Source organism: Gracilinanus agilis, chromosome 5 (assembly GCF_016433145.1).
Source record: "Gracilinanus agilis isolate LMUSP501 chromosome 5, AgileGrace, whole genome shotgun sequence".
Taxonomy (NCBI): domain Eukaryota; kingdom Metazoa; phylum Chordata; class Mammalia; order Didelphimorphia; family Didelphidae; genus Gracilinanus; species Gracilinanus agilis.
In genome coordinates this window covers 95,407,271-95,421,628 of record NC_058134.1, presented here as the reverse complement: position 1 = coordinate 95,421,628, position 14,358 = coordinate 95,407,271, and the positions used below count along the sequence as shown (strand labels likewise).

Sequence of the window (14,358 nt, the reverse complement as noted above, 5' to 3'; positions counted from 1 at the left end):
CAGGTTCCCTAGGGGTATATGGGAAAGACACTTCAAAAGATTAAAGACTAGAGAGAGCTTCTTTTATAAAATTACAAACAGGGGTGGATTTAAAATTATGATACTACCACTATCCCTCTAATACTGTATTTTCTAGCCACATTCTCTATCCCACCCCAACTCCCTACCTTCTACTCTCACCTTTCCCATCTCTAACCTCTTCCTGATTTTCTGGAATTCAAAACTATGTCTCTACCACTATATCATCTTGGAACTTCTCTCAGTACTTGAGGCCTCTTAGCCCTGGAATATCTTAATATTCCTTTGGCCTGCTCATCCTGGTCATCTACAAGACCTGTCTCCTTCCTTCCCATTGGTGAGTTCCTCCTAAAGCTTCCATTTCGTGAGAGGTATTAGACTAGCCTACCTTCAGGAAGCTGATAAACAAGCACAAGTTGATATGATTGTCAACAAAATGAAGACTCTCTTTCTTCATATATACAATATACAAACATAGACATGATATACATATAAATATATTTGCTTATGACTTCCTCTTCCTCTGTGTTACCTACAAGGCTTGGAGATTCTCTATTTGAAACTTAGATCCCGCTACATAGTATTGGCTTCTCCCAATCAACAGGGCTAACCTGAATTCCAAACATCCCTCTGTGACTTCATATCCTGTTCTCCAACCCCCACCCCTAACCTCAATTCCTAGTTCCACTTGCCTTCTGTGACTTCATCCCACAGAATTGCAATTGGAGAAAGAATTTCACTTACTGAGTTTAAGGAGTCCTAACAGCCCACTCCCTTCCGTAAGTTAATTGGGGGGGGGGGGAGACCTACTACATCTTTAGACTCAGAGCATTACCATCTTCCCAGGCCAAAGACCTTTCCCATTACATCAACTTCCTTAAATGCAAGCCAATGGATCCTATCCATCATGACTTCTCCAGATTAGAGTTATGTGTTTTGAGGTGGGAGTAGGAGTTTCCACTGATTTGCTGCCCCTAGAACTTAAAATCAGAAAACTATATCTACTCAATACTACAAATTCCCACAGACTTTTTGCCCCCATAGTCTTCTTTCTTCTCTCCTCAGGCAATGGCAGATCCAGACCCCTCAGCAGGAAATCTCCCACAGGTACTAAATAAGGAGATAAAATGTATGAGCAAACAAGAGAAATCCTTGCTGGGCAGTGTAGCTGCAATCAAGACCTTGGCTGGTATTCTCCGTAGCTGCTATGGCCCTTATGGCAGGCTAAAGTACCTGGTGACATCTCAAGGAAAAACTGTCTGTACAGGGTATGCAGCAACTATCCTTAGAGCCTTGGAACTAGAACACCCAGCAGCTCAACTGCTCCGGGAAGCAGCCCAGACCCAAGCTGAGAATAGTGGGGATGGCACAGCCTTTGTTGTTCTTCTGGCTGGGGCCTTGCTTGAACAAGCTGAAGCCATGGTGAGAGCTGGTCTGCCCCACTCTCGTGTCCGTGAAGCCTATGCTATTGCAACCGATGAAGCCCTGAAGATACTGCCTACCTTGGTTGTTTGTTCCCTAGATTCTTTGGAAAATCCAACTTGGGCCCTCCGCTCTGCAGTATATACCCACTCTCTCTCCCACCATGAGTATTTGACAAACTTGGTGACCCAGGCATGTCATGATTCTAGGGATCCTGATGGAAGTTTTCACCCTGAACGCTTGGCAGTATGCTCAGTGCCTGGGGCAGATCTGGGTGACTCAAGCCTGATACCAGGATTGGCAGTGTATGGTGCACCCTGTGGGAAAATTACAGCTATATTTAACGCCAAGGTGGCACTATATTCTTGCCCCTTCGGCCCCGTTAGCCCCCATACACCTGCTGCTGCTCATCTCAGTTCCTCTGAAGACTTAATTAACCACAAGGAAGGAGAGGACAGATTGGCATCAAGGCTAGTGGGCCAGCTTGCAGCTGTAGGTATCAATGTGGTGGTGGTATGGGGACAAATAAATGAGATTTGTCTACTGCATGCTGATCGGCATAACATCATGGTCGTGCAAGCAAAGTCCAGGAGGCAGTTAGTCCAGCTGAGCCATGTCATGCATATAACTCTGCTGCCTTTCTTGATACCTCCCATTGTAGCAGGGGAATGTGTTAGAGTATATACACAGGAAATGGCACTGGGATTGGCTGTAGTGTTTGAATGGAATTACTTATTTGCACCTGCTATCACTGTGATCCTTCGGGGATCCACGGATGAAGGACTAAAGGGAGCAGAACAAGCTGTTCGTCATGCCATAAATACCTATACACAGCTGAGTCAGGACCCTCGCTTGCTACCAGGAGCTGGGGCAACGGAGTTGGCTCTAGCTAAAGAACTTTCAGAACTGGGAAGCCAATTAGAGGGGCCCAATGGTCCTGGGATCCTTGCATTTGCCAGGGCTCTTAGGTCACTTCCTGTAATCCTAGCAGAGAATGCAGGTGTGCCAGGGGCAGATATATTGGCACAACTTCAGGGACACCACCAGGCTGGGGACATTGTTATGGGAGTGGGGGATGAAGGGACAATAAATGTGACCCAGGAAGGAATATTTGACCCCTTGACTGTCAAGACCCGGGGTATACGGGTGGCAGCTGATGTGGTATTGGAACTAGTGACTGTAGATGATATCCTGATTGCCAAGAAAAGTGGGGAGTTTATCAACCCAAAGGACAGGGATTCTGAATCAGATAATCTAAAACAACACCCAACCTCCCTCAATAACAACTAACCCTTGGAAGAAATAAGTTAGTAACTCCCTCAATAAAAGGAGACTGCCAAGGAGGGCAATACCACACCCAAAATGAATTGTGTACCTCATTTATTCCCTCCACATTTTGTGCCACTAAAGGCACTTATTCTAGAGGAAAAAAAGGAAGGAAAAAAAAACAAATATTTCTCACCTTTCCCCCTATTTAGTTCTTCCTTCCTCAAACCTGTGTTTATTTGTTCACTTCTCAGTCTTAGAGCCTGCATCCCTCCCAGCTTGCAAAGAATCAATAATTCCATCTCTCTTCATCAGACCTTGTTTCCTCCTCAAATCTGGGACATATTTAATTCCAATTCAATAAGATTCTACATCTGCAAAATGAAGAGATTGAACTGAATGTTCTTTTAACTCCCAGCTAAAAATCCTATGGCCCTTAAAGTATTTACTAGGTGCTTACTGTGCACCTAGCATTGCATAGGTGCCATAGGGATGCAAAACAAGTATATGGGGTTCTTGTGCTCCAGGATCTTACAATCTAGTTGGAGAGACAAACCATGAATACAAGTAGAGTACAATATAAAAATCCTGATAATAAACTGAAAAATATTATATAATGAAAAGTCTTGAGCCTTACCTAGCAAAGACTTAGGAAAATTAGGAAATATCCAAAACCTCTCCCTTATGTATATACTTCTTGTCCACATGAAAATAAAGGAAGTACTTTACCAAAGGGTTAAAAAGAGCACCCACTGGCAGCTAATGGGCTGTATTTGGTAGTGGGGGAGGAACAACCTGACCTGCTTTTCCATGGTGACAACGGATGGTAATGAGCTGATTGTAGTACAGAACTTTAGCCTCATCTGTGGGTTACTTTCTCCTTCCTCCTAAAGGTGCTTCCTTATAGTTCAGTCCCCAAGTGCCTGGTCCCCTATAGGGATGAGGGGATTAATGTAGATTAGAGACATTAGGTTCTCCATGTTTTATGATTGTCCTTATCTTAACATTGACCATTATTTTTAGCCTTTACTTTCATAAGAGTTAAGATTCAGATGCTTGTCCAAGAATCTGAGAACTGAGAAACAAAGTTCCCACAGGGCTTCAAAAATGTATTACATAGTTTTTAAATTTTATTTTTTTTAACCTAAACTTTTCCTCAACTTCAAAACCAAATACAGTTCAGGGTTGGTAGTTCCAGGGACCCATTTTCTGTAGAAAGTGACAACAAGTAGAATTGTCACAAGCTATTTGGTCCTTCCCAATTTTTCAGCTTCATAGCTTTTGGTCATTTCTATCACCAGCTTCTTCTTAAGTAATATATAAGCAGTCAAGGAAGTTGGAAAGAAGCACTAGGGTAAGAAAAATTGAAAGGCCAATTTCAGGATCCACTGTAAGGAACTGGTTATCTGTCACTGAGTGGGTGGGATGGCAAAAATCAATAATTCAAGATCTTGGGAAGAAAAAAAGCAGATAATGTGGAGGAGGGAGCAATCTGCGTCAAACATCACTGATAAAGATATAAAATCCAAAATATATGAAGAATCAACATGAACATATGACTAAGAATAATTGCAAATATGCAACTTTACCAAGGATATGAGCAGTTTTCAAAAGAACACAAATGATCAATTCTGCAAAAACATGTTCCAAATCACTAACAAAAGAAATTCATGCTTAATATTCTGAGGTTTCATATCACATTGTACAAATTGGCAAGACAGCCAAACTGGAAATGTAAGTTAGAAGGACTATATGTAGAGAGGTATACCAATAGGCCACTTGAAGAGCTATAAACTGATCCAAAATTCTGAAAAACAATTTGGAATTATGTCCCCAAAGTGGCTAAACTACCCATGTTTTGAGAAGTCAGCACATATACTTTGAGAGGTCAGAATTATTAAGAATAAAAAGGTCCAAACTATATAAAAATATTCATAGAAGCACTTTTTGTGGTAGAAAAGGACTGGAAATGAAATGGATATGACTATTGACTGATTGATTGACCAAACAATCTATGTTCTATGAATGTAATAAAATATTTTAATGAAGTAAAATAAGCACTGAGAAATCCAGAGATACTTGTGAAAATTTGTATGGACTGAAATAAATAGAACCAGAGAAACAATATACTCAATGACTACAATGCTATAAGTGAAGAGATCAGTAAAAGGAAACTGAAAAATGATTAATTGTTCCCTCCTCTCAGAAAAGAAATGAGGGACTACTAGGACAGAATGTTACATACATTACAAGGCTTGCTTACTATATCCATTGTATTTTACTTAACTATTTTTTCCTTGTTATTAAGGAGAGTTCAATTTAGGGAAGTGGAGTTTAGGGATTGATATCAAGAAATAAGCATATTGTAAAAATGAAAGGCATTAAAAAAGCTAAAACATGCTGAGGTTAGCATTGGAAGTAAGTTCACAACATGTACTAAAGATTGCATGTTTATCAGTTACAGATGACAACTAATAGAAACAGCTACCTTACTGAATGACAAAATCAAGATACAAAAAAGATTTCAACAAGCTCTAACTTGAGGCCAAGATGAAATGCAAATGGGATAAGTTAAAAGCTTCCATAATTTTCAGAAATCAACCTTACAAGTATAACATAGGGTGTATTTCATTCATTCCCTCACTCATTCAGAGATAAGTGGCCAGAATTCATCCAGAGAATAAGCAGCCAAGTGCCATAGCATTTATCAAAGAACTGAGGTATATGTGAAGTTGTCAGCAGGAAAATATTCAGAGGAATCCAGAGTTAGAACAGAATTCTGCTGAGAAGGATCTGAAGTATTTAGTAGGCAGCACACTCATTATGAGTAAATGGGGTGATATGGCAAAGAGGAGGAGGAGAAAGAGGAAGAGATCATATTGAGCTACTAGAATGAAAAAAGTCCTGGTGTATCTTGCCCTGGTCCAATCACATCTGGAATATTATTGTCAGTTATGAATACCACGTTTTAGAAAGAACCTTGATAAGTTTTAAAACAAGAAGAGGACCAATGGAGGCAGCTAGGTGGCCCAGCAGAGAGAATGAAGACTGAAGACAGGAAGTCCTAGATTAAAATCTGGCTCAGACATTTTTTTTTTACTGTGTGACCCTGGGCTAGTCACCTAACCTCCACTTCCTATCCCTTACCACTCTTCTGCCTTAGAATCAATACACAGTACTGATTCTAAGACAGAAGGTAAGCATTAAAAAAGAAAAAAAGGGGAAAAAAGAAGAGGGCAACCAAAATGGTAAAGAGATATTTCAAAATAGTAATTGACGGAACAGATTATTTAGCTGGGAGAAAAGAAAACATATGGGATATATGACAACTGTCTAAAAGCATTTGAGGGGCTGCCACATGTATATGGAAGTAAGATCTGATTTGTTCTGTTTGGCCCCAGATAATTGAGCAAGCAGCAACTGGGCAGAAACTGCAAAGAAGCAGGTAAAAGAAAAGCTGTAGAATTATTAAAACTATCTAAAAATGAAATGGAGCTCTCTGAGTTCTTCCTTATTAGTCGAGCAATGACTAGAGAGATATATTACTAGAATGAGACTGGATAGTCCATGTGCCCCACTGGTATGCTGTCAATGTCAAATGAAATTAAGGAAGACCACTAGCATGCTGGGTGGACCCCTGAGGCAAATTAAAGAATATGGACAAGAATTCTATAGGATGGACAGGCATGAAAGGGTTCCCATCTGCATCTTTGGGGGAAGAATTTATCATTTTTTTACATTTACATTGATGAAGTTCTAGATCCATTTGAACGAGATGACTACTTGTTTGGTATGTTGTACAGTAAATTCTTATTCAAGTATTCATTGAACTAGAGGGCCTCTATGTTCCCTCTGAACTCTGAGATTCTGTGATTCTATAGTTGCTCCTGTTGTAGCTATGCAAGTGCTGTACCTTTTATCAAATTTAGCCAAATAACGTGTTTCTAAGCTAATATCTGCTCCTAATTCATTCATTCATTTCATTCATTCATTTGCACATTCAGAAATGAGCAGCCAAAAAGAACTGAGGCATATATGAGGCTATCATCAGGAAAAAATTCAAAAGAAACTAGAGTTAGAATACCTGCAAAGAATAGGGAATGGGGTTTATAAACGTGATTGGAAGCCATTCAGGGAATGGAAAATATCACCTAGGGAAGAGTGAAAATGTTTTAAAAGACTTGTTTTTAACAAACTTCTGCCTATATTAATACTTTTTAAACATACAGTTTCCTGTATTTTTCCTATGTTTGGAGTGTTTGTGGGGGCAGGAAGCCTTAGATGTGCAATAATTTACTATATGAACATAATTATAAAATAAATTAAACTTTATCTTTCATTTACTAACAGAGCTTGCAATTATTAACTTGAAGGGCCAAGGAAAGATAAATGTCTTGCCAGGAAGATCTAGGGGTGGGGTCCTCCCAATTGGAATCTTTTTATAATGCAGTATATACCATTTGATATAATCTAGTGCATTTCATTGACAAACACAAATAATGCCTCTTTATTTTTTCAAACATTTATTAATATATATTTTTTAAAGTTAACATGGTTTCATAATTCATGCTCCTACTTTCCCCTTCACCCCCCCAAATTCCCCCTCCCTTCCCCCATGGCAGATGTGTATTTCCACTGGTTTTAACATGTGTCATTGAACAAGACCTATTTCCAAATTGTTGATAGTTGCATTGGTGTGGCAGTTTCGAGTCTACATCCCCAATCATGTCCGCCTCAACCCATGTGTTCAAGCAGTTCTTTTTCTGCTGTTTCCACTCCTGTAGTACTTCTTCTGAATGTGGGTAGCGTTCTTTTCCATAAATCTCTCAGAATTGTCCTGGGTCATTGCATTGCTGCTAGTACAGAAGTCCATTACATTCTATTTTACCACAGTGTAGTGGTGGACTCTGTGTACAAAGTTCTTCTGGCTCCGCTCCTTTCCCTCTGCATCAATTCCTGGAGGTCTTTCCAGTTCACATGGAATTCCTCCAGTTTATTATTCCTTTGAGCACAATAGTATTCCATCACCAGCATATACCACAATTTGTTCAGCCATTCCCCAATCGAAGAGCATCCCCTCATTTTCCAGTTTTTTGCCACCACAAAAAGCGCAGCTATAAATATTTTTGTACAAGTCTGTTTATCTATGATCTCTTTGGGGTAAATAATGCCTCTTTAGAAGCTTCCAGTTGAGTTGGAAAAACTCAACTATATGCAGAGAGGAATGATGAAACTCTGAGAGTTACAGGAATATATTGTCTAACCTCCAATTGAAAGATAAGTTGCTTCATTTAGGACCCTCTACTCACTTCAGTTCCTCACAAATTTGCTACTTTACTATTACTAAAGTTATTCATAATTATTATGATGAACTTGTGTCCAAATACTTTCACACAACAAGCATTTCCAATCTTCTTAAACTATTTTCCATGCTATATCCTTTGCTTTGGATTTAATTTAGATTCTTTATGGCTAGAATAAAACTTTAGATATTTCTAAATCTGAAGAATTTTTCCATTTTCCTCCAGATGACTAGCAGTAGATAGAAAAAAATTTGAGAGTCGGGCTAGTTTAGTGGCAAGAACATTAGACTTTGAATCAGAGAGCCCCTAAATCAAATCCAGGTTTTTAGTAAATTTACTACCTTGGTTAAATCAATTAATTTCTCTGAAACTCAGTTTCCTTATCTGTAAAATGAAGAGTTTTGTCTAGATAACTTCTAAGGTACCTTCCATCCATAAAATTATGCTATTGGTCTTTAAAATGATAACTTTGAATTAGGTTAGTTTTGAGATAATTTCTAGCTCTAGAGCCTAGGCTTAATGAATTAAAGGGCAACTAAGATTTCTCATTTTTGTGAGATTTAAATTTGAACCATGGACTGACTGGGATTATGTGCTGCATAAGAATAATGTTGCCTGTGGAAATTAATCCTACATCTCCCACATAGGTATTAGATTTAAGAATGGAAGAATCTAAGAAACGGGCATTAAGAAAGAGCTTAGATTTATAAATAGTTTGTTTTTGAAACTACAACTATGGAAACTTGGGACTTATGTTAAGCGTCATTTTGCTGAATTGTATATGTCAAATCATATTTTAAATTGTTATCTATATATTTCTTTAGAAAGTTATGTAGGCCAAATTTATACACCATAAGTGACCATTATAACAAATGCTATTCTTATGTACTTCGAGACAGTAACATGGTGTTGTTTTCAATTTCCCTAATTGCAAATTATTCCTGAAGATTTTTCTTAAAAACATATAAAATGTGGGAATGCTAAAAAAGCTGTTATATTTTCACAGGTTTTATTATTTGTTAATCTTCACCTATTGCTTCATTTTCTCTTCTATAATCATTATGTAAGTTTTCATTTAACTTTCTTTCCTTTTTACTATGCTTAGTTTTAAACTCTGGTTTCTGTCATGCTTGTATCCACCTTGTTATTTCCCATTTCGTTTTTTGTTTTTGTTTTTAACTTGTGGTCTCTTCAATATTTATGCCCCTTTGGCTTTCATTGCTTGAATAATAAATTTCTTTTGCCTTTTTCCTGTGTCTATTTCTTGAAATGTCTTCTCTTGATGACTTTTTTGCACAACTGTGATATTCCTCTATTAATTAAAAAAAAAAAAGACAAACTCTCACTTTTTCCTTACCTTTAGTTTTCCCAGCTTTGCTTTCAAGTAAACCAAAATTCCATTGCTTTATAATCCATTTTTCTGTGTCATCCAGGATGTTTTTTTTTTTTTAAACCCTTACCTTCTGCCTTAGAATCAATGCTGTGTATTGGGTCCAAGGCAGAAGAGTGGTAAGGCTAAGACAATGGGGGTTAAGTTACTTTTGCAGGGTCACAAAGCCAGAAAGTATCTGAGGACATATTTGAACCTGTGACCTCTTGTCTCTTGGCCTGACTTTCAATTCACTGAACTACCCAGCCACTCTCTCCACCCAAGGATAAGTTTCTTAAATAAGTTGATATATTCATCAGGTGCTTCTCATGCATCCCCTTGATATTGCTTGAAAGCTTGTCTATCTTTAAAACTTTATTTTTAAAAATTTGTTTAATTTATATTTAAAAATACTTTAAAAGGTTCTGGAAAGCCAACAATTAGTATTCCAAATAAGGAAAAATTATGCTAGATGTTCCTCCCCTTTATTCCAAGGGCAGTATAGAAGGAGGAGAGAACAGACCAGGGGTGAAGTAGTGGGGGTGGATTCAACGCCAGATTCTTTAGACTGGCTAATTTGATGCTTGGCAATTCTGGACGACCATTTGACTTCTTGAAAGAAAGTTGGAAAAAGTCATTTCCTTGCATAAGTTTCTTGTTTTTAGAAATGCAGTTATGTGAAAGAGACGTTGATGTAAAGAGTTGGGGGGCCCAGCAATGGCTTGTGCTTGTCACTTCCTCCAATCACACAGTGCCTACTAAGTTCGAGGCTCCTCTACGCAGTAGAGTCAGGCATATTATTTGAGGAGTTATTAATTATGAGTCCAGTATTATGGCCTATTCGAATACAGTGTTAACTGGGTGTGATAGCCCAATCCCTGCTACTGGAGATCTGTGAGACTGTGGGTTCAGGTGTTTCCAACTGCAGTGAGGGTACACCTGTTGGATGTCCACACTAAATCTAACATCGGTATAGCAATCAGACCAGGTTGACTAAGGAGGGACAAACACTAGTGTAGTCTAGGAGGAAGTCAAAGCTCCCAAGCTAATCAGTAGTGAGATCAAACCTATGAGTGGCCCCTTCCAGCTTGGGTGAGATAGGAGTCAGTTAAACCCAAACACCCACTATTAAATATAGTCCTCTGCACATAAAATCTGACAGACTTACAAGATAGAAAGAAGAAATTAGCTGAGAAGAAACACTGAAAGAACTGGTTCTTCTGAATATTACTGAAGAAGCAACTTGGAAACATTCTGGGTTAGTTTTCTTTTTTTAGCAGCACTAAATTTCTTCTGGAAATGAATATGAAAAAAAATTCCCACTACTTGTTGCAAAACTCTAAGACTAGAAGCTTTTGGCCTTTTAAGGATCAATCAACAGTGAAGGGTTCTTTTCAACTTAAATGCCATTTTAAAAGAAATAGTCCATAACTACCTTTCAAGGCAATCCACAATCTTGTTTCAATGTAGCCTTCCAGACATCCCCCTTTACCCCTTCCCTTCCTTCATACTGTTGTCCAATTAACTACTCACAGTCCACCATTCTTGTCCTACCTTTTCCTGGTCTCTTCCCTTCATTTACACTGTCCTGCAGTCTAAAGTGCACAATACTCTAGTTCTCCCATCTTATCCTGTTGACTCTCCTCCCTTTATTTATTTATTTTTCAAATTTTATTTTATTTTCCATATTGTTCATTTTGTAAGTAGGTGGTCTTATAAAACCCCAACCCCAAAACATAAACAATTGAAAAACCATATGCTTTCATCTGCATTCTGACTTCAACAGTTCTTTCTCTGGAGGTGAATAGCATTTTTTGTCCTAAATTCCTCAGAATTGTCATTTGTACTGCTGAGAGTAGCTAAGTCTATCACAGATGATCTGAATCTTCTCCCTTTAAAACCAAATTCAGAAATCATCTTTTACATATCTTCCCAGACCCTTACCCCAGTTAGAAATAATCTTTCTTTTGCCCCATCTTGTTTCTTTGTAGAATATTCCCTTACCTCTACTTTATCATCTTAAAGTACTTGTAAATAAAGGCCAAACACAATAGTTTCCAGCTTTATATTATTAGCTAGCATAGTGTTTTGCACATTGTAGGTATTCTGTAAATATGCCATTGTTATTTGTTACATTGAGCCTATTCCTTCCCAACTGCAATGCTCAGATTCTCTATCTCTAATGGTTTCTTCTTGAGTTGCACCCCAACTACAACCGTTCATTCTATCATCAGTAATAAGTGTAATTACACATCTCCTTTTGCGCTTTCTCCAATGTAATTCCTAACTGCTGCTCTCCAATGGTTGCTTCTAACAGTCTAAGAAGCTTCCAATTTCACAGCTGTATGCCTTTGTCCACTCAAAGATACACTACTGCTTCTTGAATAATGTTTCACACATATGGCCCTTTACTTTTTCAAAGTAGATTCACTTGTTCTCTCATTTGATCCTCGTAGCAACCCTGAATTGGTAGTTAGGGCAGGCATTATTTGTCCCCTCCAGCCATCCACTCTGGGTTTTTAAGCATCTGCTCTACTGCTGCCACTCCCCTTGCTTTCCTCCACCCATTTTCCACCTCTGACTGTGAGAATAATAACTGAACCAATACCACCACTGTTACTGGAAAGGGTGTTAGAATCACTACTTATGCTCTATTCAAGATGCCTGTTATTTTCCAGATCCAAACTCCCTTCCTTGGCGGTCTCCACTGGCTCTTTATGTGTTCTATTTGATTTATATTAGAATGTAAGCTCCTTGTAGATAAGGACTTTTGTATTTGTGTTCCCAGCATCTAACACAGTGTCTGGCAAGTAGCAAACACTTAACAAATGCTTTTTTGTTCATATAGTCATCCTGATTTTATAGCTGAAACAGGACGATCTCTTTATACCTCGGTTTAGTAATCTAAAGAGATGAAGATGATTTCTAAGGTCTCTCCCATATCTTAAATGCTACTATTCCTATGAATATAGAAAAAAGGTCATGCAGCATAGTTAGTGACAAATCCAAGACCAAGAAGTGCTGTGTCCCTTATACTTTGAATTAAAAAGAGGATGAAAAGGTTACATTCTCTCATTTGAATAATTATATATTACCAATTCAGTCATTTTGTCTACTACCTGCTGTTGGCTAAAAATCACCCCTGATAACTATATTGAAAAGATGAGATATTGCCCTCTAGATGTGGTCTATCTTGCCAGTTCCCTAGGACACTCTAGGTCTAGATAGAGTTGCTGCAGTTAAACTTCTATGATAATTAACTTTAAAACTGCAGGAAAAAAAAAAGAACAAAGCCAAGTAAGGCTTTAATGCTAACATTCTCTCGAATGTGACATCTTATAGGAATTACAGTTTTCAAGCTAAATAATTTTGAATATTTTACAAATTAGCATATGGAGCATGTTATTGCATTGGTCTCTCTGCTTTAAATCTCTCCCCAGAACAATCCATCTTTTACTCAGCTGTCAAATGATTTTCCTAATGTGTATGCCTGACTATGTCAACCACACTATTCAATAAACTCCAGTGCTCCCTATTTATTTCCAGGATCAAATATCAAAACCTTCATTTGACATTTAAAGTGCTATCAACCTATTTTCTCAACTTTTCCAGTCTTCTTACACTTCCTTTCTTTCTACACACTCTACCATCTTGCAATTCAACTTTATGCATTTTCAATGGCTGCTCCCTAAACCAGAAACCAAAACAGAATACTTTTTTCTTAAGAATAAGCTCTTGATACACTGTTAATAGGTAATTTATTTTCAGTTGTTTTTCCAGTAGTGAGGATAGGTTGTATATCCAACATTCATTTGCCTTCTTGTGACAGGGTACCCCAAATTTTTGTATATAGTCAAAGTGGAGGAAATAGTTGTAGAAGTAGAAAACAAGTGTTTTCTCCTGGTGAAGTCAGATTAACCTTCAGGGATATCAAAACAATTAGTCAATATAATCCTCTCTACTTAAATAGGTTCAAACATAAAATAACAACCCCCCCCAAAAAAACACCATAAAGGAACCTTAGAAACAAACTTATTAAATCATATTAGAAGAAAAGCATTATACAAATCACCAAAATACAGATGAATATACAAAGAAAGTTTTGGGAGACAAACTAGGTTACAAGTGCTTTCTCTAGGATTTCATCATGGATTCACTCTGGAGTTTGGACTTGTTGGATTTTTAAAGTTTACTGTCCCTTTTAAAAAAGGGAAACGAAATTCTCAATAGTGATCTTTTGGCATTTTCAAAAAATCTTCGACACTCTCCCCCTTTTTATTCTAGAAGGCTGCTAAGATCTGCTCAGGTTTGCTGAGTTCAGGGAGGAGCTAAGAAAGGGATGGTACGGAAGAGTTTGCTTTTTGATTAAAGATTTGGCTGGAGGAGCAGGAAAAGCTAGCAAAGATGGTAATAGATCGGGAGAAACAGGTTAAGACAAAGTTGAAGTTTAAAGGTCGAAAACCTTGGTGGGGGTGAGTGGAGATAGAGACAAAGATAGAAAAGAAACAGAACGAGAGACAGATACAGAGAGAGGAGTGTACAGTGAGTGGAGAGCGTGTGCAGAGGGAGGTAGGGGGTGTAAGGAGGGAATAAAGGAGATGGTGAAGCTGGGAAGTGATGAAAGGGAGAGCCACAGTAGGAAGAGAAGCAGAGAAAAACAAAAGGAAAGAAGACAGAATGCAGTACAGGAGAGCTGGAGTACAAGTTGGCAGCCTTTGTAACTCGGAGTATAGAGAAAAGAAAGGATGAATTAACAGGAGAGACAACCAAGGAGAGGACCTGGGAGCAGGGCAAAAAAATGATCAAAGATACATAGGAAGGGAATCGCGAAAGTAATAGAGGTGGCCAGATAGCGAAAGGAAAAGGGGCACAGAGAAGAACGTAGAAAAATGAGTTAGAACAGGGACAGAGAAGGTCCGGGAAGGAAACAGATATCGGGGCCCTAGAAGGGGTAGGGACAGCCTAGTTGGAGGGGAGGGG

At 38.3% G+C, this 14,358-nt stretch overlaps 1 protein-coding gene across 1 annotated transcript; it reads left to right on the top strand.

Moving 5' to 3' along the window:
* The first annotated feature begins 1,086 nt into the window (after window positions 1-1,086).
* Window positions 1,087-2,785, top strand: CCT8L2 (chaperonin containing TCP1 subunit 8 like 2). Its single transcript, XM_044679867.1, has one exon. The coding sequence runs from the start codon at window positions 1,087-1,089 to the stop codon at window positions 2,728-2,730; it is 1,644 nt and encodes a 547-aa protein (XP_044535802.1). The 3' UTR covers window positions 2,731-2,785.
* The last annotated feature ends 11,573 nt before the right edge of the window (window positions 2,786-14,358 follow it).

What these genes read in the sequence shown, in the direction of transcription:
- CCT8L2 (XM_044679867.1), top strand. Translation starts at nt 1,087, where the DNA reads ATGGCAGATCCAGACCCCTCAGCAGGAAATCTCCCACAGGTACTAAAT.